Here is a 22,716-nt window from a genome sequence, read left to right as displayed (position 1 = left end):
ATACTGAGTCTCAAAACCTTTTCTCCTTTTTAAAGATCTTACTTTCCAATGCTTTATGAGTACAGGTGCTCTCCTTCAAATTTATTCCCAGAACTTCAAGGCCCAAACTTCAACCTATTGTTTTGCTCTGATTTTAACCTGTGTACGTACGTATCTATTGGACTCTTTCCCTCCCCAAGTGCCCTATGGCACTCTTCACTCTCCAGCTGGCCGGGTCCCTTCAGTTGTCTCACTATCTTCACCTGAATTTGGAAGGCAACGATCACTCCACGCTAGGACAGTTCCCACTGCAAAGCGGATTCCATGACGCAGCCATTGAGGAAACAGTCAGCATACTGTGGACCCAAGGCTAACCTTCCCAGCCCTGCCCCGTTTCACACTGATCCGCTGATGAGCACGATCGCACACACATCCGATCCCTGCGGGTCCAACCCCTCAGAGGCATCTGGCAAGCTCCTTTAAATGTTTCCTTTGAAATAATTACAGACACATGGTAAACAGTCAAACAGTACAGAGGACTCAACCTTCTCACTTCCCTTTTCCTGCCTTTCCTTATTTTCCTTAACCTTAACCTTTCACAGACCTGATTGTCTATGTCAGCAAGTACCCATCAGCCAACCTGCCCCAACAGTGACACCTCACACAACTAAACGAGGTCAGTGACACAGTGCAGTGAACTGGACTATAAACCTTACTCAGATGGCACCGTTTTTCACATATTGGGTGTCTTTTTATTTGATGTCTTTGCCTGTGGTTTTATGGCATTTTATTACATTTATGGATTAATCAAGATGCAGAACTGTCCCAGCCGCTTAAAGAACTCCTGCTGCACTTCATGGTCGCAGCGTCCCTCCCCGTCCTAACCCCTGGCACCCACTGTCCCCTCTCCATCTCCATTGTGTGGAGGATGTTATAGAAATGGTGACACACAGATATAATCTCTTGAGATTGGCTTTTTTCACTCACTGATAGCTTTTAATAAATAGAATCCCCTAAGTCTTACCACTACTCCCCGTCCAAGCCCAGCATTCTGATTCTGTAGGTCTAAGGTGAGACCCAAAAGATTTAAACCGCTTCCCGGGGAATCCGTATCAACTGTAGTGTACGGGCCACTGGCCTCGCCCATTTCCTCCCAGCCATGGGTGTCTATGGTGTTAAAGACGGAGTTAAATCTCTTGCTCAAGGCAGGTACCACTGCACCCACCACTTCCTTCACCCGTCGCCCTTCAGGACGGAACTGGGCTTGTCTGACGTGACAACTTCCTCAGAAAGTTCAACCAGCTTTCGCTTCCTTGCCCGTTCTTCTTAAGGTGCCTAATCATTGAGTTTGTATGAGGTTGTTTTTCAAAATTATATCTGGCTCAAAAGTCTGCAAGCTTTTATATATTAGTTCTGACTTTTTCATTCAGAAGTCATTTCTCCGCACAAAATACGCTGCAATAAACCCAGCCAGTTTACTAGAGAAGCATCCCCTATGGTCAAATAGCCCGAATGACATCGCAGAGTCTATCTACCCATTCTCGCTTTGGTGAAGGGTGATCCTATATAACAGCGGTTCTCAACCTGTGGGTCACGACCCCTTTGGCGGTCGAACGACCCTTTCACAGGGGTCGCCTAAGACCATCCTGCATATCAGATATTTACATTACGATTCATAACAGTAGCAACATTACAGTTATGAAGTAGCAACAAAAATAATTTTATGGTTGGGTCACAACATGAGGAACTGTATTTAAAGGGCCAGAAGGTTGAGAACCACTGCTATATAATAAAAGGCTAATATGCAAATTGACCAAAAGGCAGAACAACCGGTCACTATGACGCACACTGACCACCAAGGGGTAGACACTCAACGCAGGAGCTACGCCCTGGTGGTCAGTGCACTTCCACAGGGGGAGTGCCACTCAGCCAGAAGCCAGGCTCATGGTTGGCAAGCGCAGCACCGGTGGTAGGAGCCTCTCCCACCTCCGCGGCAGTCGGACATCCACCGAGGGCTCCTGGACTGCGAGAGGGTGCAGGCCAGGCTCAGGGACCCCTCCCCTTACCAAGTGCAAGAATTTCGTGCACCAGGCCTCTAGTTAGAAAATAAGAACAATGTATTTCTTGATGCAATTTGGCCAACTTTGGGGACATAGAGGATCCCAAGCAGAAGAGAAAAACAGATGCCACTGGGCAGAGGCAGCTCCTGGTCTCAAACAGAAGCCAGCAGGAACCTGGGAGCAGTGCCACGCGAGCCCCACTTTCGACAGGCCCTGGAAGCGCTCTCAGAACTGTGGGGCACGGCTACAGTGTTTTGGCCAGGTTCAAGCCTCGGACTAATGAAAGGACAGGGTCCTCTCATTGCCACGTGCACTCCCAGCTGGAGGGCAGGGCCCTCCCAGCACAATTATAGCCAACAGCTATGGTTGTAAGCTTGAACCTATGGTCCGAACACGTGGCCCCACGTGCCTGTGTGATAGAGTTCAGGTGCATGTAGTTGAGTGGGGTTGAAACTCACGAGAATGCTGTAAACAACGTGATCACGCCCCTACTTTGTCTCGTGGCATCTGCTATAAAATAAAGACACGGCTTGTGGGTGCTGGCTCCTCATCAGGGAGCAGCGTCCCACCGAGACCAGCTTTCATTCTCTTGTCTGTCTTTCCTTAATCCTTTCACCGCCCCCCCCCCCCACTCAGAGTCACTACACCAGGCTGAGCTGGCATGGCACATAAGGCGCCCTGGGGCTGAGTATGACATGGCCATGCCGGCTCCCCACAAGAACAGCTGTCCTAACAGTCAGTCCTAACTCAGCAACCGAATCCCATCCAACTCTCAGAGCAAAATCTTCCTCTAAGTATACACCTGTGGACAAGGGTCAGGAATGACCAAGCAGACACACAGGTCCCTCTGACTTCAGACCCCTTTTAACCAGCTCTCGCTTCCCTGTGCACTTCTCGGCGCCGTTCCCTCCCGGATCCCGGTCCTGCACCAGCCCTCACGTCCCAGCAGCTTCCTGCTCAGAGCTCAGGGCTGGAGGGAAGGTGATGAGCTGCTGCACACTCTGGAGTTGGTAGGATACAAACTGAATGCACGACCTCTCCCACTGGGAACCAATACTTAAAAGAGTGTCCCTCACAAGGACGAGGCTCAACTCAACAAACAAATCCAGGGGTGGTATGATCCCAATTAGAAGGAGCAACGGAGAGGAAAGGAAAGGGGTGGTCGCAGTGGGGGTGGAGCTGCGGGGTAATCACCCAGCATTCTCAATCAACACCCCATCTGAGACAACCTGCACGGGGCACATGCGAACCCCTCTCCACACACCGAGTCATTAGGGAGCCAGGACAAAACCTCTCTGCTGTACAGCGCTTTACGCTGAAGGTCAGTCTTTACGTCCAAGCACCGACCACACATGCCATGTGGAAGCATGACCAAGCGGTTATAATAAAGAATCATTTATATTTAAGTAAGTCACTGCTCGTAACTCAGCTCCCTGTGCAGATATGTACTGTGGATTTTCTCACCCTCACCACATACGTTCCACACCAGCATCACCAGCATCACCAAGGCAGACTCTGGGACAGGGTCACTGACCACATGTCTACACTCCAAGAGGAAAGAATCCTGAAAAGCAACGCTTTGGAGCCCACTTGGGGAAGCTTGTGCACTGGACCTGGGTGAGTAAAAATGTTCCCAGATGGGTTTCTCTCCTTGTGTCACGTTTCTGGAGTCAGACCCTAAGGTAATATGGTCCTGAGCTACTTCGAATACATATCGTTTTTAATGAGTCGAAAAAATAAATAAATAAAATGGAGGCGATTCGGCTCCATTGCTCGTGGCACCCCAAGGCTGAGCTCCCCCACTTCTAAAGTACACGTGTGTAAGCGCTGTGCATCGAGGGATGGGGGTACTGGACCCCACCCACTGCCTTAGTTCCCTTGGTAGCTTCATTCATTAACTCTTAACTCTCCATGGGAAAATCTATCAATGGCAAAAGAGTGCATGAGGAAGAGGGGAAATATGAGCAAGCAAACGAAGAAGGTGCCTATTTTCACAGTGATTCTGCACATCTAAAATATGCAAAAATAAAACAGTTACTTAAAAACAAGTTATCGAAGCAAAGAAACGGATCCAACTTCTGTTTAGCGTGTGGGAGCCAAGCACAGCGCTCAATGCTGCCAGGTACGTGTTCTCCTCAAAGAGCCGCCAGGAAACTGCCAGAAGCTGCTATTACCCCACTTTTAGAGAAAAGCGAGGCTCGGGCGGCTGTACCCTGAGGGCAGTGGGGAGAAACTCTCCATAGAGCAGCTCACGGATGTCCACGCAGGCTCAGTACTGGGAACCCCAACAAACAAAACACCGCTGTTAGTCTAGGGCAGTGATGGCGAACCTTTTGAGCTCGGCGTGTCAGCATTTTGAAAAACCCTAACTTAACTCTGGTGCCATGTCACATATAGAAATTTTTTGATATTTGCAACCATAGTAAAACAAAGACTTATATTTTTGATATTTATTTTATATACTTAAATGCCATTTAACAAAGAAAAATCAACCAAAAAAATGAGTTTGAGTGTCACCTCTGACACACGTGTCATAGGTTCACCATCACTGGTCTAGGGGCATGGACTGCCTTTTAGCAAACACCGTTCGCCACTTTCAGAAAATACTATTCTTAGGGACAACAGGCTCTCACAATAGATGACTTCATCTGTCTTCTCAGCTGTAAAATGGGATGATAACAGTACCTACTGCCGAGGTGGTGTGAGGATGAAGTATCATAACGCACAGAAGGCCTTACAGGCACCTGGCACTTACAGGCAAGCCACACTGGGAAACGTCCTCGTGCTCGTGTGCCCACCTGTGCGGTCCGTGCCAGCACCTGTCTGTGCTGCTGCTGGTGCTGGTGCTGGTGCCAGTGGTGGCTCAGCAGGTGCCCAGGCCGGGGCAATCGGCACTCTGAGTGGGCCTGCCGCCTTCCATGGCCCCTTTCATCCTCCAGCACCGGTGGCTGAGAGTGTGTGTGTGACAGTGTCACATTAGCTAATGAGATCATACTTGCTAAACTAAGCCAAGCTAATGAGCTCTGCTTAGCTAATTAGCTCTACAGGAATGAGCTTTCTTCGCCGGTGAATCGGAAGACCCCAAGTTAATGCATGTGCTGGTTGTTGAAAACTGGGAGTGCACTTTGCCAGAGATAACGGGACAGGTGAGGGCAGAGCTCTATCAGGCCAGCCCACGCCCCTTTTCACCTTTAAGAAAGGGCACAGGTGCAGAGGGCCGGGTGTCAGCTACTGTGGGCAGGAAGAGGGAGACTGTCGTCCCCTCTCCTAGGTGCTCGGGTTGTGTGAGGATCGAAAGTGGAAGAAAAAAATAAACAAAATAAACATCAGAGACTATTCCATTCCAACCTAACTACAGGACCACAAATTTCACAAACTGAATGCTTCAGTTCATCACCCACAAGCTTACTCACTTTCATTACGGCTGGCGACATATCAAAATGGTATTTGCTGAAAGGGACAAAAGAGAGAAATTTTGTGAAAACCCCTTTCCCATCCAAAAGCGCCTATTAGGAAATCTGTTGGCATGTCCCCGTATGTGCGAAGAGCTTTCATGAAAGCAGGCGCTCGGAGAGAAGCCACGCCTGTGCCCTCGGCGGGAGGAGGGAGATGGGCGTAATTTTTATTGTGGAATGCAACGAGACCAGGCCAGGGAGCAGGAGTAACTACGCAACACCAACCGGAGAGTGTCAATACCTACATGAGGATGAAATGACGGCCGCGCATCACTTTTCCCAGGAAGGAACACAAGCTTAAAACAAGCAATTATCAAGCGTTTCACGGTGAAGACATTTGTTGACAGGTATGAGGATGGAGAACATCACACCCCCTTGGCCATCTGAGTCACCTTCCTGACGTTGAGAAGGGCTGACTCGGTGGGAAAGCCCCTGAGGACCATCAGAAGATGAGCATCCCCCCTACCTCCGCTGGCAGGCAGCTGAAAGCCACCTCGCCTCCTGGGCCTTCGGTCTCCTCTGCAAAATGGGGAACCGTTCCCAGTTCTACCACTACACGATCAGAGAGCCCCCACAGACAGCTGGTGAGAGTCTAGAATACAGTTTACAGAGTCAACACTAATCATGAAAAAAGCATTTGAAAAGCACCAATTTTTACGTACTTTCTTGCTTCTATATGAGGTGTTTAGACGTCCACTATTTGCAACACCCATGTTTCTATCTGTCTCGGACCTCTGTGTCTAAACACTGGGTTATACTGACGGTCACTTCCATGCCCCCGGCCCACACACAGTGAAGTAGGCGTATGTAAACACTGCGTGCATGGGAGCCTGGACATGGATGTGCCTGCCTGGAAGGCAGGTTTTGGTTGGCCCCACCACTCCAGGGCATCACCTGTTTTAATGCAATTCCAGAAGCAGTGATTTAGTGCCGACTGTGTACCACACACTAGTACCAGATGCACGGGACCCAAACAGCAGTCCGACAGGCCGTGGGCTCAGTGAGCTCCCGGCTGGCAGATGACGAAGGTGGGCACACGGGGCAAGCACCAGAGATGCAGGAGGAGGGTGCTGGGTCACCTTCCAGAAGGCTTCAGGCAACATGCGTGCCTGTGTGAGACCAGGAAAGCTGGGGGTGTGCATCTCAGAGGTGCAGGGTTGGAAGAGGGAGGAGTGTGGGTGGAGGACCCAGCAGGAGTGCAGACAGGAGGTGTGGGGACCTGGCATCCATGGGACCCGGCGGCAGGGTCCAGGGTGCTAGGCTGTGGCACAGTGTTTGTCAGCTTGCAGGCTGGGGGTCATGAATTCAATTTACTGGGCCAGAAACATTACTTAAGTGAACTAGTCTAGAATAAAACATTAGAACTGAATAAAATAGAGCTCAGCACACATGTGCTGCTTCAGGAACTTTTCATCTCTATTGTGTGTGCGTGTGCGCTCTGGATTTCCATGATGACTGCTTGGTGTGGCTCACTCTCTGAAAAAGACGCTGGCTCACTCTCTGAAAAAGACGCTGGTCAGCTATCCAGGCATCATCCCCATTGCCCATTGCACCTTCCAGGGTACAGAGCACAGTGGTGACCCTGGGACTAAAGACGATACAGCATTCTCACACAGGGGGAGGGCAGGACTAAAGACCATGACAGCATTCTCACAGGGGGAGGGCGGGACTAAAGACCATGACAGCATTCTCACAGGGGGAGGGCGGGACTAAAGACCAAGACAGCATTCTCACAGGGGGAGGGCGGGACTAAAGACCAAGACAGCATTCTCACAGGGGGAGGGCGGGACTAAAGACCAAGACAGCATTCTCGCACGGGGAGGGCGGGACTAAAGACCAAGACAGCATTCTCACAGGGGGAGGGTGGGACTAAAGAGATGACAGCTTTCTCACAGGGGGAGGGTGGGACTAAAGACCATGACAGCATTCTCACAGGGGGAGGGCGGGACTAAAGAGATGACAGCATTCTCACAGGGGAGGACACAGACACAGGCTTGAGGGCTGGGCTGGCACTCTGCCTCTATCCCAACAACTATGTAGAGCAAGACCTCCACGAATCACTTCCAGAGCCAACCACACATGGTTTAGGACATCAGCAGGGCAGGGGTGTGAAATATAGAGAAAAATTCAGCTTCGATCAGCTTATTCAGAATTTTGCAATTGGAAAAACATAAGTTTTGTTTCTTACAATTTAGTTTAGTATACAAATTACATTGGGTGGTGGGGAAGGGGGCTGGCTACATGAATTTCTTAGTGTATATGCCTTTTTTTCAGAAATCCTCACCCGAGGATATGCTTATTGATTTTAGAGAGAGGGGAAAGGAGAGGAAAACACCAATGTGAGAGAGAACATCAGTTGGTTGGCTTCTGCATGCACCCCAACTGGGGATCGAACACACAACCTGGGTCTGTGCCCTGACTGGGAATCAAACCTCCAACCTTTAGGCGTACGGAAGGATGCTCTAGCCAACTGCGCCCCACTGGCCAGAGTGTGCTTCCAGCTTCTGAAGGCTTTAATCCAGCCCTGGTGGAGACAACACAACTGATTCTGAGCAAAGCTCTCCTTGCACCAATGTCGTCATCCCCATCCCTTTCCACCCTGGGCCTGTGTCAACAGCAGGCACAGTGAGTGGCACCAGGACGATGGCCGCCCAGACAGCCTGGCCCCTAGAAAGGGGTTCACAGAGAATAGGGACGAGCAGGTGTGGCCTCAAAAAGGTGTGACATGCGAGGGAAGGTGCACGGGGAGAGCGACTATCTGGGCTGGCTCCGGCTCCAGAGAGGCTCCAGAAGGGGAAAGTGCGTGGACAACGAGAGATTCTGGTTCCAGATCTTTCCTCTTCACGAGCCTACTAAGCTTCTGGGGGTTCTGTTGTCTTCATATGAGTGACAATTAGCCAACAAGTGCTTTTTACCTTTGAATCAAGAACCTTAAGAAGGAAAAGGCATGAATTATAAGAAGAGATCAAAGCCCATCTAAAGAAAGGGCACAGACCTGCAACTACATAGAACAGATGATGGAAACACCTTTACTTTTTATCTCACGGCATAGTGCTCACGGAGACTCAGAAAATACTAACCTTGGCCCTGACAACAGACCTTAGCACCTCAATTTTCCCAGCACATACGTACTCTCCAGTACATGGCACCCTGTGCTTGGCATGCAATAATTGCTCAACAAGTATTTCTAGAGTGAAAAGACCAAGATATATTAGAAAGAGTAAAAGAAGAGCGAAATATTCATGAAGGAAGACATGGAAAACATAAGCCTGAAAGAATGGAAATGCGTCCCTTATCCAAAAGGCTGCATCCACCTATCTGTCTAAGTGCTGTAATCAGGAAGCCGGGGCTGACGGGTCATCTGAGAAGAGCCCTCTCGGGTTCCCTCCAGAACATCACAGAGCTTCATCGGCGTCGGAATCATTGTGATCAATGTCTGAGACCAGACACTCCAAGCAGAACCATTCTTCTTTGGAGGCTGACTTAACCTAATTGACTGTGGACACTGTGGGAATAAGCAAGCTGCGTGCCAGCGCGGCACTTTCTGTCCATCGCAAGACGCAGCCCGGGCTCGCCTCTCCCCGGCGCTGGTCGGCATAGATGTCAGGAGCAGCCTCGCTGCTGGAAGAATCGGTATGGCTGCAGAATGCCTTTCTCTGACAAAGACAGAAAATAAATGAGAACAGCAAAGTCTGTTCTAGAATAAAGAAGAAACAGTATGATTTCACACACTCTACTGCAGTCCTATAAAACATGCCCACAGTCTTGCTAACTCTAAAGACACAGCACTTCTTTAAGGTTTTCTCTAGGGCATCAGTAATGCTCCCAGGATCCTATCTTAGGTGGAGAGAGAGGCAGAAACCAAGAAGTCTTTTAAAACCTTCTTTGGGAAGACAGGGTTATCACACTGTGAAGGAAATTAGCTACACGTCAGATTCAGCCTGGATTCCGGCCTCATTTTCCCTTTCTCCCCCCAGATCAGGCTGGCTCACAGGCCCTGAGATGCAGACCCAGGGGGGACACAGCAGCCACAGCCCAGGCTGTAGGGCCTGTCCTCCGCCAGCCGGCCACTGCCCTACCCTGAATCTGTGTCCAGTCCTAGTCCCACGTCCCCACCCTGGTCTTGTCACGCTGCCTACACGGGAGGCCCTGTTCTGCAACCCTCCAGCACTAGAGCCCGGCCGGGCACCTTTGGGCCCCACCAGCCCGGTCCCCCTGGGCACAAAGCTTCTTGCTGGCCCCGCCCTCCATGGCACACCTCCCTGTCTCCAAACTCTACCAAATTAAGTTACCAGAGCCGCCCTCATCCCATCTGTTGCCTGCCAGGCTGGTTCCCTCTCCCCCACCAACGCCTGGGTCATCCCACTGGCCAGCGGACCTATGCCACATCCAACTGCCGTTACCTGTAGTGGACACTGTTGTGAGCCAGACGGATGACCCCTCCTGCCCTCACCACACCCACCGTCTATTATTTCAGGGCGGAAGCATTCCTTCCCCAGCCACTGGAATGCTGGCCTCTGCTAGTGTGGGCCAAGTCTCCCTCAGGAAACTGCCTGCAACTGGAGAGCTACCTGGTCCAAGGTCCTGCCCTGCCGGGGCAGCGCACAGCAATGGCCGCTTGTGCGGGAGGGGAAGGGCCTGCTGCTCCTGGCCGGGCAGACCAGCAGGAGCCCTAACTGCGCTGCACCTGCCCCGTGCTGCGCCCTGCGCTCCCACAGCTGTCAACCCGAGAGCAGCTCCTGGAGAAAGTCCTGCAGGCAAACCTGTCAGGGTCAGCGTCCTGGGGACCTACCCGTGCTGTTCACCGGGCCAGTCTATCCTTTAGGTCCTCTGCCTCCTCTCGTTGGAATGCCTCGGGATTCGCAGAGAACTAACGGGTCCATTTCATGCACCGTTTTATGGTGTCTGATGAACAAGCCCTTCTCGGGGGATGTATGAAAGTCTCCAGCATTTCAAATCCAGTTTAATATGAGCAACTACAAGGATGGAAGAACAACTACAGTAGACAGAACAATGGCCACCCAAAGACGTCCATGTCTTAATCCCTGGAATTTGGGAATAAGTAGCCTTACACTGCAAAAGGGATGCTGTGATGAAATATGGACTGAGATGGGGGATTACCCTGGGCCATGGGGATGGGCCCAACCTAGTTACCGGGGTTCTTCAAAGTAGAGAGCTTTTCCTGGCTGTAGTCAGAGGGAGATGCGGCTGCAGAAGACAGGCTCAGAGCGCTGGACCATCCACCAACGGAGAGAGGGGGGCACACGTCAGCTCTAGAAGGTGGAAAAGACTCTCCCCAGAAAACAGCGCAGCCCTGCTGACACCCCGATGCCAGTCCAGGGAGACCCGTGCCTGATGGTAACCTATGGCACTGTAAGATAACCAACTTGTGGTGTTTTAGGGCACTAACTCTGTGTGTGTGTGTGTGTGTGTGTGTGTGTGTGTGTGTGTGTTAATTTGGCAATAATAGAAAAAAGAGAAGGAGAATAAAAAATAACTCCTCATTAATTTCCACACTTTATCTCCCCTTTTCTGCTTGATCAGGGCTAGCCTTCAGGGAAGCCTGAGATCATTCTTGAAAACACCAACCAGGATCAACTCTGGGTACCAGGAACAACGCTGGTCCTGGATAAGTAATAACTTTAAGATGATGAGTGGGCTTCTCTAACTATCAGTGTCTATTTACCTTTAAAAAGACAAGAGCATGCCCTTTGAATGATCTGCGCAAAATACGCTTATAGCTAATGAAATAGGAACACAAACTCAGTCTTTCTCCTTAAACAGAGTGGTAATCACCATTGATGTGTGTGTGTGAGGGCCATGCTGGAATTTAATTTGCATGGGTTGCTATCTGAAGAAAGCAGGAAAATTTATATCAAGTTAGCAAATGTGAGATAATCTGAGTAAAAAATTCTTCTCCCTGGTTAGAAAGACAAATAAACTATATATAGTTGCAGAATTTCACTTGACTTTGGCTTATATGTTCAAAAATGCCCTTATCGGCCATCAAGAATGTGGGTATGGGAAATTCATGACATTAAAAGACCCCAAAATAGTAGTATTCAAGATGACAAATGGTGTTGATTTATAAATCCGAGGCCCACTCGAAAGCTCAGATCACTGGGCGCCAGTAGCGTCCGGGTGCCCGCTGCAGGGCAGCCTGGCTCTGCAGACGCAAGGCCACCACCGGCTGCTGTTGGAAAGGCCTTGGTGGGGGAGATGCGTGGCGGGCAGGTGAGCCAGCTTCATCGTCACCCCGAGAAGAGTGAGCACCCCCCACACAACAGTCAGTGTCGAAGCGGCACCCCTCCCAGGGCTATTTCCACGCTCAGCCCTCTCCTCATCACCAGGCCTGCGCTACGCAGAGACCTTAGAGAAAGAGATGCGCGTGTCACTTAATCCACTGCGAGAAGAACAGAAAGGCCCTGGACACTAATCTTAACCGTTTCGTGTGGCTTTCTTTCCACCAATGTGTTACCCCTGTAAGTGTAACAGCATAATGGGAACTCAAGAAAGGAAGCTGGGACTGTGGTCCAGGCATGGGATGAGGGGGCCTAGATCACTAGCACTCAAACTTCTTTCCCTCTGGACACGCGTGGCAAAGGACACACCTCAAAAGAGCTCTGGGGTTGGCACAATGGTGGCTGCATTATCCAGCTGCAACCCCTTTCTCTCCTACTCCGGGCACACTGGAATGAAGCGTGAGTGATAAGAGCGAGCCTTGACTTTACCGTAATTTTGAGAAATTCTCCAGTTTAGCACTACAAGGTTAGCATTGTTAGTCACACACTAACTGCTGCACCTCCAAACCAGTCTCAACACTTCATTGGAGGATTTCTGGCAGAAAGTCCTCCAGTAACTACGGCTGTCTAGCAACGCTCCCCAAAATGCAACCGCTTAAAAACAACAACACTTTGCTCACGAATCTGCAACATGGGCAGAGCTCGGCGGAGATGGCTCACGTCTGCTCTGTTCAGCTTCGACTGGGACACTGTGTGAACCATGGAACCACGTGAGGGTTCACTCACTCACATGTCTGCCTCTGGGCCGTGAACCTCACACAACCAGAGGCTCGGATAGCTGGGGGTCCATGGGCACCTCTATCTCTATGTGGCCTGGAGTCTCTCAGTGGTTCTCAACCTTCCTAATGCCGCCACCCTTTAATACAGTTCCTCATGTTGTGGTGACCCCCCAATTTCATTGTTACAAATTGAACATAATTAAAGCATAGTGATTAATCACAAAACAATATGTAATTATATATGTGTTTTCCGATGGTCTTAAGGCGACCCCTGTGAAAGGGTCGTTCGACCCCCAAAGGGTCGCAACCACAGGTTGAGACCGCTGTCTCCGTGATCAGTGTATCATGTAGCTATAATCCTAAGACGACAGCTCCAGCTCGGGGCTCCAAAGGTGCATGGAGAGAGGGAAGGGGAGAGGGAAGGAGAGAGAGAGAGAGAGAGAGAGAGAGAGAGAGAGAGAGAGAGAGGAAGAAGAAGGAGGAGGGGAGGGGAGGGGCGGCCATGCACTAGTTTCATGTCTTTGAAAATAATGGAGGAAAATGAAAATAAAAAGACAACAGACTTTGTCAAGGTAGTGCTGGGGACACACATTTTGCAGACCTACTTTATTTCTATTACCTGTACAAGGAGAGCCAGTAATTTCTCATCTCAGCAAGTAGAACGAATGACTCTAATAGACCCCAGCATTTTGTGATAAAATAAGCTGTTTCTCTCTATTTGTGAGAAGTTTCTGAAAATCACCAAAGGATCACAGACTTCTGGAGCTTAAACGCTTTCCCAAGTGAGTGAGACCACCATTCCTCCACTGACAGTTATCTCAAAGCAAACCATCCAGCCAGGCCCATGGGCCACACCCTCCCTTATCAGCCACCTTCCCACTGTCACATTCTGATGGCTCACAACAGCAAGACCAGTTCCCATGGATTTTGAGGTCAGCAATTTTTAAAACCCAGCTTAAAGACATATGTAAAGTATTGTATCCCTGTTTTTTTCAAACGATGTGTTCTGTCAAAATGTGCTTAAAATGTCCTAAAATAAAAAAGGTCTCTTTAGTATTGAAAGAAAGCCTACTTCAAAAATCTCTAGAAAGGGACAGGGAAGTGTATTCTAATGGTATGTTAGCTCTTAGTTGTGAAGGTCCAAGGAGGTAGAGGCAAAAAAATCGGCCTAAATTAAGGAGAGTGCAACTTCTACAGATTGGAAGAATGGAGTTGAGAGAAAGGGACACACACACACACACACACACACACCTGTCACCGTTCTCTTCATCCTGGGCCTGCTCTTGGCAGAGGAAGAGATTGTCTGTCATGTACAGCATCAGGGAGACAGAAGAGTCTGTAAGGGCTGAGGGCTGGCTGGTTCGACTGGAAGTCCCTTCTATCAGCACTGCCAACTACAGCCAGCTACCTGAGAAGAGGTTGGTAATAGAACCTTAATTACAAGTTCTCTGAGGGGCTATATCTAAACTAGACAGGAGATCAGAGAAGAGCTTCCAAATCCAAAGTATTGTAAGTGAGGGAGGAAAAGTGAAAGCCTTCTTTCAAAATCAATGAAAAACTAGCATCAAATTAAACTATGAAGATGATAAAGTACTTCACTCATCATAAAATTTTATATTTCTTTAAATCTTGCTCTTAAATGTATACAACTTCAATGATTAGTTGATAGTCATAATTTATCATTTGGATAAATATTTTATTATCATATAAAAGCATAATGGAATTAATCCCTTGCTAAACTATTTCAGTAACCCAGGCCTAGGCATTGAGTCTGGATGTCATAGACATTGCTAGGACATGCTTAAGAAGAAATTAAAATCCATGGAGAGGAGGCCTTGCATATCCTACCCTTTAAATGATAGTAAATGCCAAGAATCAGTGAGAAGTCAAAGAAAGAAAGATCAGCAAGAGTATGAAGAATAAATTGAGCATATTTATACAAATCAAACATTATAGCAATAAGAACTAATTACATAGATAAACACCAACAATCTGAGAAACACAATAGTAAGTTTTTTCAAAATCACAAATTGATCATGGTAAGTATAATCACTGCACTCTAACAATGAGAGCAAGTGGTATCAGCTACAGAAGCACTGTTTTTAAAACATATCAGGGAACGGAGGCTGCCAAGAAGTCTAAATGTGTCAAGCCCTTCCCCCCCCAAAAAGGCCAACATCTGCTTTCATTCCTAGTAAACTGGCAGGAAGTACAGAAATCCACCATAGACAGGAGTAAGGAGAAACCAGGAAAATTTTTAAACAAGTTTAGTGGCCATATGTGGACTGCCACATGGATTAGAATCCCACGGAACCTCAGCCACGGAGTAAGTCTGCACCACCAGCCAGCTCTTCCCAATGGGTCGTCACCAAGCACAGCAAGAGCACACCAAAGGCTGGGGCGGGGCAGGGGAGCTGAGAGACATCTTCCTTGAGGCCTACGGGAACTTCCCCAAGGGTGAGGCAGGAGGCAGAACATAAAACTGAGCAAATCTCCCTTAGGTGCTTCAGGCCTCCACCCAGGGCACTGCAGCAGTCTCCACCAGCTGAGGCCAGACCGCTGGGCAGGAAGAGATGTCCTGAGGTACAGAAAGTTGGGGCTGGGCTGAAAACAAAGAAAAGCTACCCAGTAACCCAAAAAGCTGGCATTCTGGCTGACAAAGAAATCTTCCAGTTCAGTGAGCTGGCATTAGGCTGTGGAATGTAAAGAATCTTCAGAGTTTAGACAGGGCTCAGATCCCACTCCCTGCTAACGGGAAAGTCCTGATACTTCCCTCAAAACACCTAAAGTCAGTGATGAAGTGAATCTAACCAAAGCTTTGGCAAAAACCACACTCATTTCAATTATAAATGAGATTGACTCAGCCCAACCACCAGTGACCTGATAAAAGAGCATGCCCTTTTAAATTACTACAGTCTCAGCTCTAGCCTGTTTGGCTCAGTGAATAGAGCAACGGCCTGCAGACCAAAGAGTCCCAGGTTAGATCCGGTAAAGGGCATGTACCTTGGTTACAGGCTCACCCAGCCCTGGTCAGGGGCAGGAAGCAATCAATCCACATGTTTCTCTCACACCAATGTTTCTCTCTGTCTTTCCCCCTCTCTTCCACTCTCTCTAAAAGATCAATGGGAAAATATTCTCAGGCAAGGATTAACAAAAATAAATAAATAAATACAGCCTCTACAATTCTTTTATGCACAACATCTGTTACTCTATCAAAAATTATGAGGCACGCAAAAAGAGAGGAAATATAACCCACAATCAAGAGAAGGAATAGCCAAAAGAAGCAGACCCCGAGATAATATAGATATTGGAATCATTAGACAAGGATTTTAAAGTCACTACAAAAAATGTTAAATTATTCAGTAGAAAATATGGACAGGAACAGATGGGGAATTTCATCAGAAGAATGAAAATTATTTTTTAAACTATATAAAAAACTATTTGTAAAATAGATAAATGTTCAAAATAAAAAATATGATATCAAAAATGGCTCAACATAGACATAGCAGAGAAAAGGATCAAGTAAACTTGAAGACACACTAATAGGAATCATTCAAACTAAAACACAAAGAGGAAAAAAAATGGCATCAAGTATCCAAGATGTATGGGACTATATGAAATAGTATCACATATAAATAAATGGAGTTTCAGGAGAGGAAAGGGGATAAAAGATATTCTGATGAAAGATATTAATCCACAGATTCAAGAAGCCTCAGCAAACTCCAAGCAGGATAAATATCAAGAAAACCACACCTCAGCATGTCATTGTTCTGCTGTTGAAAACAAAAGATAAAGAGAAAATCAGCTGGGACAAAAACTGACAGGGGGAAATGCTAAAAATAATAGTGAACTGCTCATAAGAAATAAAAGAGGCCATATTTATGGAAGAATTAAACAAAAACATTTAGATGGTCCCCAACTCTTATCTGAGCCAAATTCCTAAGTGTAACTAATTATAAGTATCTACTGACCACTATTTTCCCTTTCCTAACAACCTCACCTACAAAAGAATAAATGTACTTCCTTAAAACGCTTAATTTAAATTTTCCTGCCAAGACATAATAACTTTGCCATGAATAAATTATGTGTAACACTATACTGCAAAATAAAAATCTCCAGATTACACAGTTATGGCCCATTAAATAATTGACCATCACTATCATAGAGTCATTTTCTGAATGATTTGGTATTCACTTCCCACTAGCTGCAACTGAACACAATAAAACATAAGTAATCGACAGTATCCTTCTAAGCTTTATCAGGTGAACTCAAGTATCTGAAGTCAAGAATCTATAAAATGCGAAATTATTCTAGGTGCTGACGGTTGTTAGGTAACGTTCATACATGTCACAGATCACTTTATTGCTTAACACATTAGTTCAATAAGAAAAAACTAGAAAGAAGTCTTGTTGAGCCAAGAGAACACCCCAGCTCCATCATTAGTTTTCTAAGTAACAAAAAAAAAAGTTTTTATTTTCTCTGCTTCAATTAATGCATTTGTAAGGGGGTGATACTTGATTCTGAATTCAGAAGAACTATATCAAACAGTCCAAGTTTCTAAGGCAAATATGTTCTATAAGACATTATTAATTATCAACTTTATTAATGTTCACTTTACAAAATGAGAAACTGAAGACAAAAGTTATTTTTCAGTGTTTCAATATTAGCATTATTTCATTCAGCAACAAATATATTACTGAGAGCCTTCCATTTACCAGGATGCAGCAGCAAATGGAGTTCCTACCCTCAGGAAAATTACATGTGTTGCTCATACACACAAGGGTCCATGCCCTCGTGCCAAGAAATCATTAATAAGGTTTTGAAGCAACCTACGATTTGCATGGGGCCATGGTGGGTTATGAAATGTCCTTGACACCAGGTACTAATGTTCAGTGGTGAGGTCCTAATGGCCAGCAACCCCATGGGATTCCACGATGCACAGCATGGCCAGCATTCGGCCAAAAGAAGATTGGACACTTTCTGGATGTTTTCTGAGGTGGTAGAGAATTTGATGCCGTTCTGAAGAGGATGGTTGAAAAAAGATGGGATGCTTACATGTTATAAGAGCAATACCTTCCGCTAGATAATAAAGGCCCTCTCATCTGCAAAGGAGAAATTATTGGAAATGGTGCTTTTGTTTATGGGGACAGTCCTTTGTTCCGTCTTCAAGGTGACTACCAATTATTCATCAATTACAGCAGGTCCTCGAAATATGCCAATTTCGTTCAACATCGTTCATGCAAATGTTGAGGAGATGCCATATGCCACAGGAACTTAATTCTTGTTTATATCAATTAGCCTATGTTTCAATTGGTTTCATTATCCATTTTGCTTAAAGTCACAGAACCTATCAAGGAGGACGTTAAGTGGGAACTTACTGTATTTCAGAGGTGATTAGCCAAAGGTGGAAGAGGAGTAGGAAGAGGAGGAGGAGGGATACATATGGCTTTAAAAAAAAAATCATCAATAGACTTCTAGTGATGAAAAATTTGAGAATGTTCCCACATTCTCAAGTGTTTCAGTTCTAGTAACATCTCCAAACTGTCCATGGTGACAGCACCGAACTGGGAGGCATTCAAGGGCACGATCTGAGCAGGCCTCCCCTCACCTCCCAGGATGCTCCTGAAAACAGGAATCTGTTCTGCCTCCCAGTTCATCTCCTTCTTTCTGCCCTTGTGATCAAGAGACTATGAAATGCCAAGATTTCAGGACCAAAGACTTTATTTTCAACTCGAAACAGCAGCAGACGTGTGTGTGTGTGTGTGTGTGTGTGTGTGTGTGTGTGGACAGAAACTGGCAATGCTCACTGATCTTTTCCCATTGCAATCATGGGGATGTGAGATGAGGACAGCGCAGGGAGTCTCTGATGAGCCAGCCCCTCCAGGAGCAGCAAGCTGTCTCTGTAACTGCAACCAGCGCCCCCCTTCCCTCTTAAATACAGCTGTGAGATGTGTCACTTTGCATCCACACTCCATCTGGTGAATAAAAGATGCCAAAAGACAAATAGCCCTGCCCTACTTGGAAAAGACGGGGAGTTGCATCAGGTTGCTCCTAGTAGCGCTCTTTCCTGTTTCCACGGTTCTGAGATGGCAGCTCCCAAAATGGAAATGAAATCCAGTCCTCGCTTCTTGCAGGCTTGCTCAGTGCTCTTCTTCAGAGTCTGGAAAAGGACGGTCCCCAGCCATCCCTGCAGGACCCACTCTGAAGGGACAGGGTGAAGCCACTCCTCAGAGCCTTTATTTTGAGCACAGACTCCACAGGTCTGCATTTTCAGCCCTAATAAGCTGTCACTGTCGTGCTTGCTTATTAACCCACATACCCCGTCCTTCCAAGGCTCTCAGGGAGGGAAGGCAGAGTCCGCCAGAGGCTATTTCTAAGGTTTCCTCTAATCAGAGGCACTGTTTATTGAGCACTTGCTATTCTCCATCAGACACCCTACTAAGTAGACATGTTCATTTAATCTTCACAGCATTTAAAGAAAGATATTATCAATCCCATTGAATAGACTGGGAAGCTGGGGCTTTAAAAAGTTAAATACTTTGCCCAGGGTCATTCTTCTGGTAAGAATCTTGGGAACTGCTGTCCATCCAAAATCCATGCCTGTCACCACTGCTGTGTATCGGAGGAAGAGCAGCACCGGGGCCAGAGAGGCCGCTGGCTTTGCAGTCAGAGCCCTGCCGCTAGTTACTGTGCAATCTCAGCGGTGTTTAACCTCTCCACGCCTCCGTCACTTCCTCTCCAGGGTGGGAAGAGTGATTCCTACCCTGCCTTTCTCCAGGGTGGAGGACAGGAACAGCACCTGTTGCTGCGCTCCGGTAAGTTCACTCCCCTCGCACGGACCTCCTCATCCATCTGTTCAAGGTTGGGAATGAGAGAGATGGGCAGAGAGTCCCAGGATAAGGAGGCCGAAAACTAACTTTAGGAGTTACATGTCTTCTTTTCAAAATTTGAATTTGCCTTTGTGTAACTGTATGGGAAAGCACAGGATCTAATGTTTGAAAACGAATTCTACTAATGTTAAAGTTATCTAGACAAGAAATCAATCAAAATAGGCAACCACATCGTATGTGCTCAATAAATAACTAAAGAAAGGGCAGAGGAATCAGGCTGGAAGCAGACAAAACCAGCATTTTGTCTGGATCGCTTTTATTTTAGCCTCTTTGTATTTCATTACCTATGCATGTAGCTAATTGGTTCTCGGAGTCTCTATCAAATTAATTTAGCCAAAGTTATTTTCACTCTACAATTAGCAATGACAAAGAACTTAAAAGCAATACAAATATTATTTGCCAAACCATCATATTCTATAGTCTGAACAGCCCTATGTTTTTTCTCAACTGAGGCATCATGATAGGATGGGTCTACTTTCTTGAAATTTCAAATTGCCTAATTAAGCAACACTCATGGAGACCGAACACACACACACACACACACACACACACACACACACACATACACACAGCTGATATAAAAATGAAGCTGCCAAAAGCAGCTAATAAAACCCCAGGGCACATGTTGATTCCTACAGCCATCAGTTAGCACAATGCTGATGCAGAAAAGGATCCGTGACAGCCTGCTAATGAGGACTTTTGGGAACTCTTGGAAGAAAGAAGAGAAAATGAATTTATGATGGTTTAGTTCAACTAAATGTTTGAACGAAGGAAATAAAAGGTGGTAACTAATAATTGGTGGTGGGGGACCCCTAACCATACAGTGGGGATTTGGGTAATATAGCAAATGAAATACTCCTCATTCTACATGAAAGACACCTGTGGCTGATGCTCTGCAACACAATCACAAAATTAACCCATTTTCTCCACTCTTAAAATTGCTAAAAGGAGCAAAAATGCCAAAATAGATCCCTTCAAAACTTTTCTTTTAATATATTTTTGTACTGATTTCAGAGAGGGAGAGAGAGAAACTTGAGTGATGAGAATCACTGATCAGCTGCCTCCTGGACGCCCCCTACTGGGGATGGAGCCTGCAACCAGGGCATGTGCCCTGACCTGGAATCTAACCGTGACCCCCTGGTTCATAGGTCAATGCTCAACCACTGAACCATGGCAGCTGGGCCCTTCAAAACTTTTTTAACAGTAGGAACATAGTGAATACTCTCCGTCTAAATGACCACCTGTAATGAAAGCCACCATTAATTAGAATGATGGCATTCATTTCCGCGCAACCACATGGCATGATCATTCCGGTGCCTGAATTTAAGTCTCAGAATGCAAACTCACCGGGCACATCTCGCCCCCTCCTCAGTTCCCAGGTCTGTAAGGACAAGGGTGGCTCCGGATGAGGACAGCAGCAGAAGGGACAGAGCATTTCTCCTGCCATTCCTAAAGCCCCGTCACAACCTTCCCCTCCTGTCCCCAGGTCCCCCGACAGACTCCCCCAACTAGTCTCAACTGTGCACAAAAGTTAGCCTGCTAGGAGAGACCTGGGTATTTTACGTAGTCAAAATGGAGGATTTTGTGTGAAAAGAACCTGGGGAGGAGAGTAGCTTAGACCGAGCTCTCTCTCCTCACCTGTTCTAACTCAATCCTGTTAAAACTGTTCACCACCGTCAGATACGAAGTGTTTCCCCACAGAGGGCCTTCAGTACTACACTGGTACACTGTCGAGACAGCACTGATTGAGACAGCATTTTGAATATCAAACTTCAGGCACAAAATCAGAGCCTATTAATACTAATCAGAAACAAAAGTAAAGAAAGACAGGGTTTTAATTAACTCTACCCAACAGAGGGAGATGAAAGGGTATGGTGCCCCATAACAATCAGGATATGGGAAGCACAAAAAACTCCCAGGAATATACTGCTTTTTTGATTCTGGGGGGAAGTAGCTACAACTTTCATTGAGCATAAGATACCAGGAATTACGTAAGCAGCTGCACTGCAAATGTTGGCCCCAATAAGAGCAATTGAAATCGATTCTGGAATGTGGTTAAACTGCTTTATCTAATACCATTAATAAATACGAAGATCTTTCATTAGTTGGACAGTTGCTACTGGCCAGTTTGATCTTCCTGAAGATAGCCAAGACTTACATGCACTTTTGTTCCAGATAAAAGTGCTCAAGTCCCAAAGTACAGCTCCTGGAATGAGAAAGTTCCAGGCAGTGCCACACTTCTCCTCCACGGGTCTAAAGTCTCCTTCCACCTGTTCCCGGGTTCGGGAGGGGAGGGCCAGGTGTTTGTTTGGAACACTTTCTGTTGAACATTTTTTTAAAAGTGGACCTTTTAGAAATATCGTGGTAAATCAGAAATTCTTGTGCAAGAGTGAACGTCTAAGCAGAACGAAAAATGACGTTCCCCTTCCGGGCCACACTGGGTGGCCTGCACTTTGAAACCCAGAATGACCAGGACTCGTCATTATTGAGCAAAGGTATGCACCGTAGGAGATGCAGTCCCCGAGCTTAACAAGGTGCCCTACGGCTTGTGCGCAAGAAGGGAAGTCGCTTCTCTTTACCCCTGACCTGAGACTCTGCCTCGTCCCCCTTCCCGCATGTTACATCTGGGTTTGCTAGTCTGCAAACTACACAGAGACAGCGCCAAGAATCGCCACCTGCGCGGTGCCACCCAACCCGGGAGGCAGCAAGGCTGGTGCACCTTACAAGTGTCCCCACGCCCCGCGCCTTCCTCCCAGGGCCGACCCAGAACTGCATTATCTTGGGACCCAGAAGCAAACACCTTCCACAGAAAAAGAGGGAGAGAGGGCTTGCATTATATAACAATATTCCGTAGATAAGGCTTCTAGAAAACGAAAGTACCGAGGGGAAGGGAGGCGAGGGGAGGGGAGGGGCGGGGAGGCGAGGGGAGCCCGTGGGGAGCTTTCCCCGCCACTTACTCGAAGGCGAAGAAGAGCCCGCTGGTGACCAGGATGAGGACGAGCGTCAGGTAGAAGACGCCCGTCTGCCGGGCCATCATGATCCTCCCGTTGCAGAAGAACTTGTTTCTTCCCGGGAAGACCTCCCATTTCCTCCGGGCCGGGATCTTCTTCTTCTTGTGGGGGGAATCCATGGGGCAGGAGTGGGGGTGCGCACTGACTGTACTGGAGTTTTCATTGGCTCGCCGCGGCGGAGCATCAGAGGTAGGTGGCTGGGGTGGACCCCCTCCAACATCTCCGGGACTCGGTGTCGGGCAGGGTAGAATGGCGGATTTAAACATTTGTTCTCGAGCCGCGCCGGATTGTTTTTTATTC

General features: G+C 47.3%; 1 protein-coding gene across 5 annotated transcripts in view; it reads right to left on the bottom strand.

Annotated features, from left to right (window-relative positions):
- ZDHHC14 (zinc finger DHHC-type containing 14) overlaps positions 1 to 22,613 on the bottom strand; it is a 170,306-nt gene extending 147,693 nt beyond the window's left edge. For 3 of the 5 annotated variants that reach the window (XM_023758212.1, XM_023758213.1, XM_023758214.1), the window contains exon 1: positions 22,363 to 22,548. In XM_023758212.1, the coding sequence (XP_023613980.1) occupies positions 22,363 to 22,535 (173 nt within the window). In that variant the 5' untranslated portion in view covers positions 22,536 to 22,548. Of the gene's footprint in view, positions 1 to 22,362 lie in introns of all 5 variants that reach the window. The other 2 variants (XM_006093877.3, XM_006093878.3) reach the window with 1 other exon arrangement.
- Positions 22,614 to 22,716: the final 103 nt, after the last annotated feature.

The sequence above is a fragment of the Myotis lucifugus genome, unplaced genomic scaffold (assembly GCF_000147115.1).
Source record: "Myotis lucifugus unplaced genomic scaffold, Myoluc2.0 scaffold_125, whole genome shotgun sequence".
Lineage (NCBI taxonomy): Eukaryota > Metazoa > Chordata > Mammalia > Chiroptera > Vespertilionidae > Myotis > Myotis lucifugus.
This window is presented reverse-complemented; position numbering and strand designations above follow the sequence as displayed.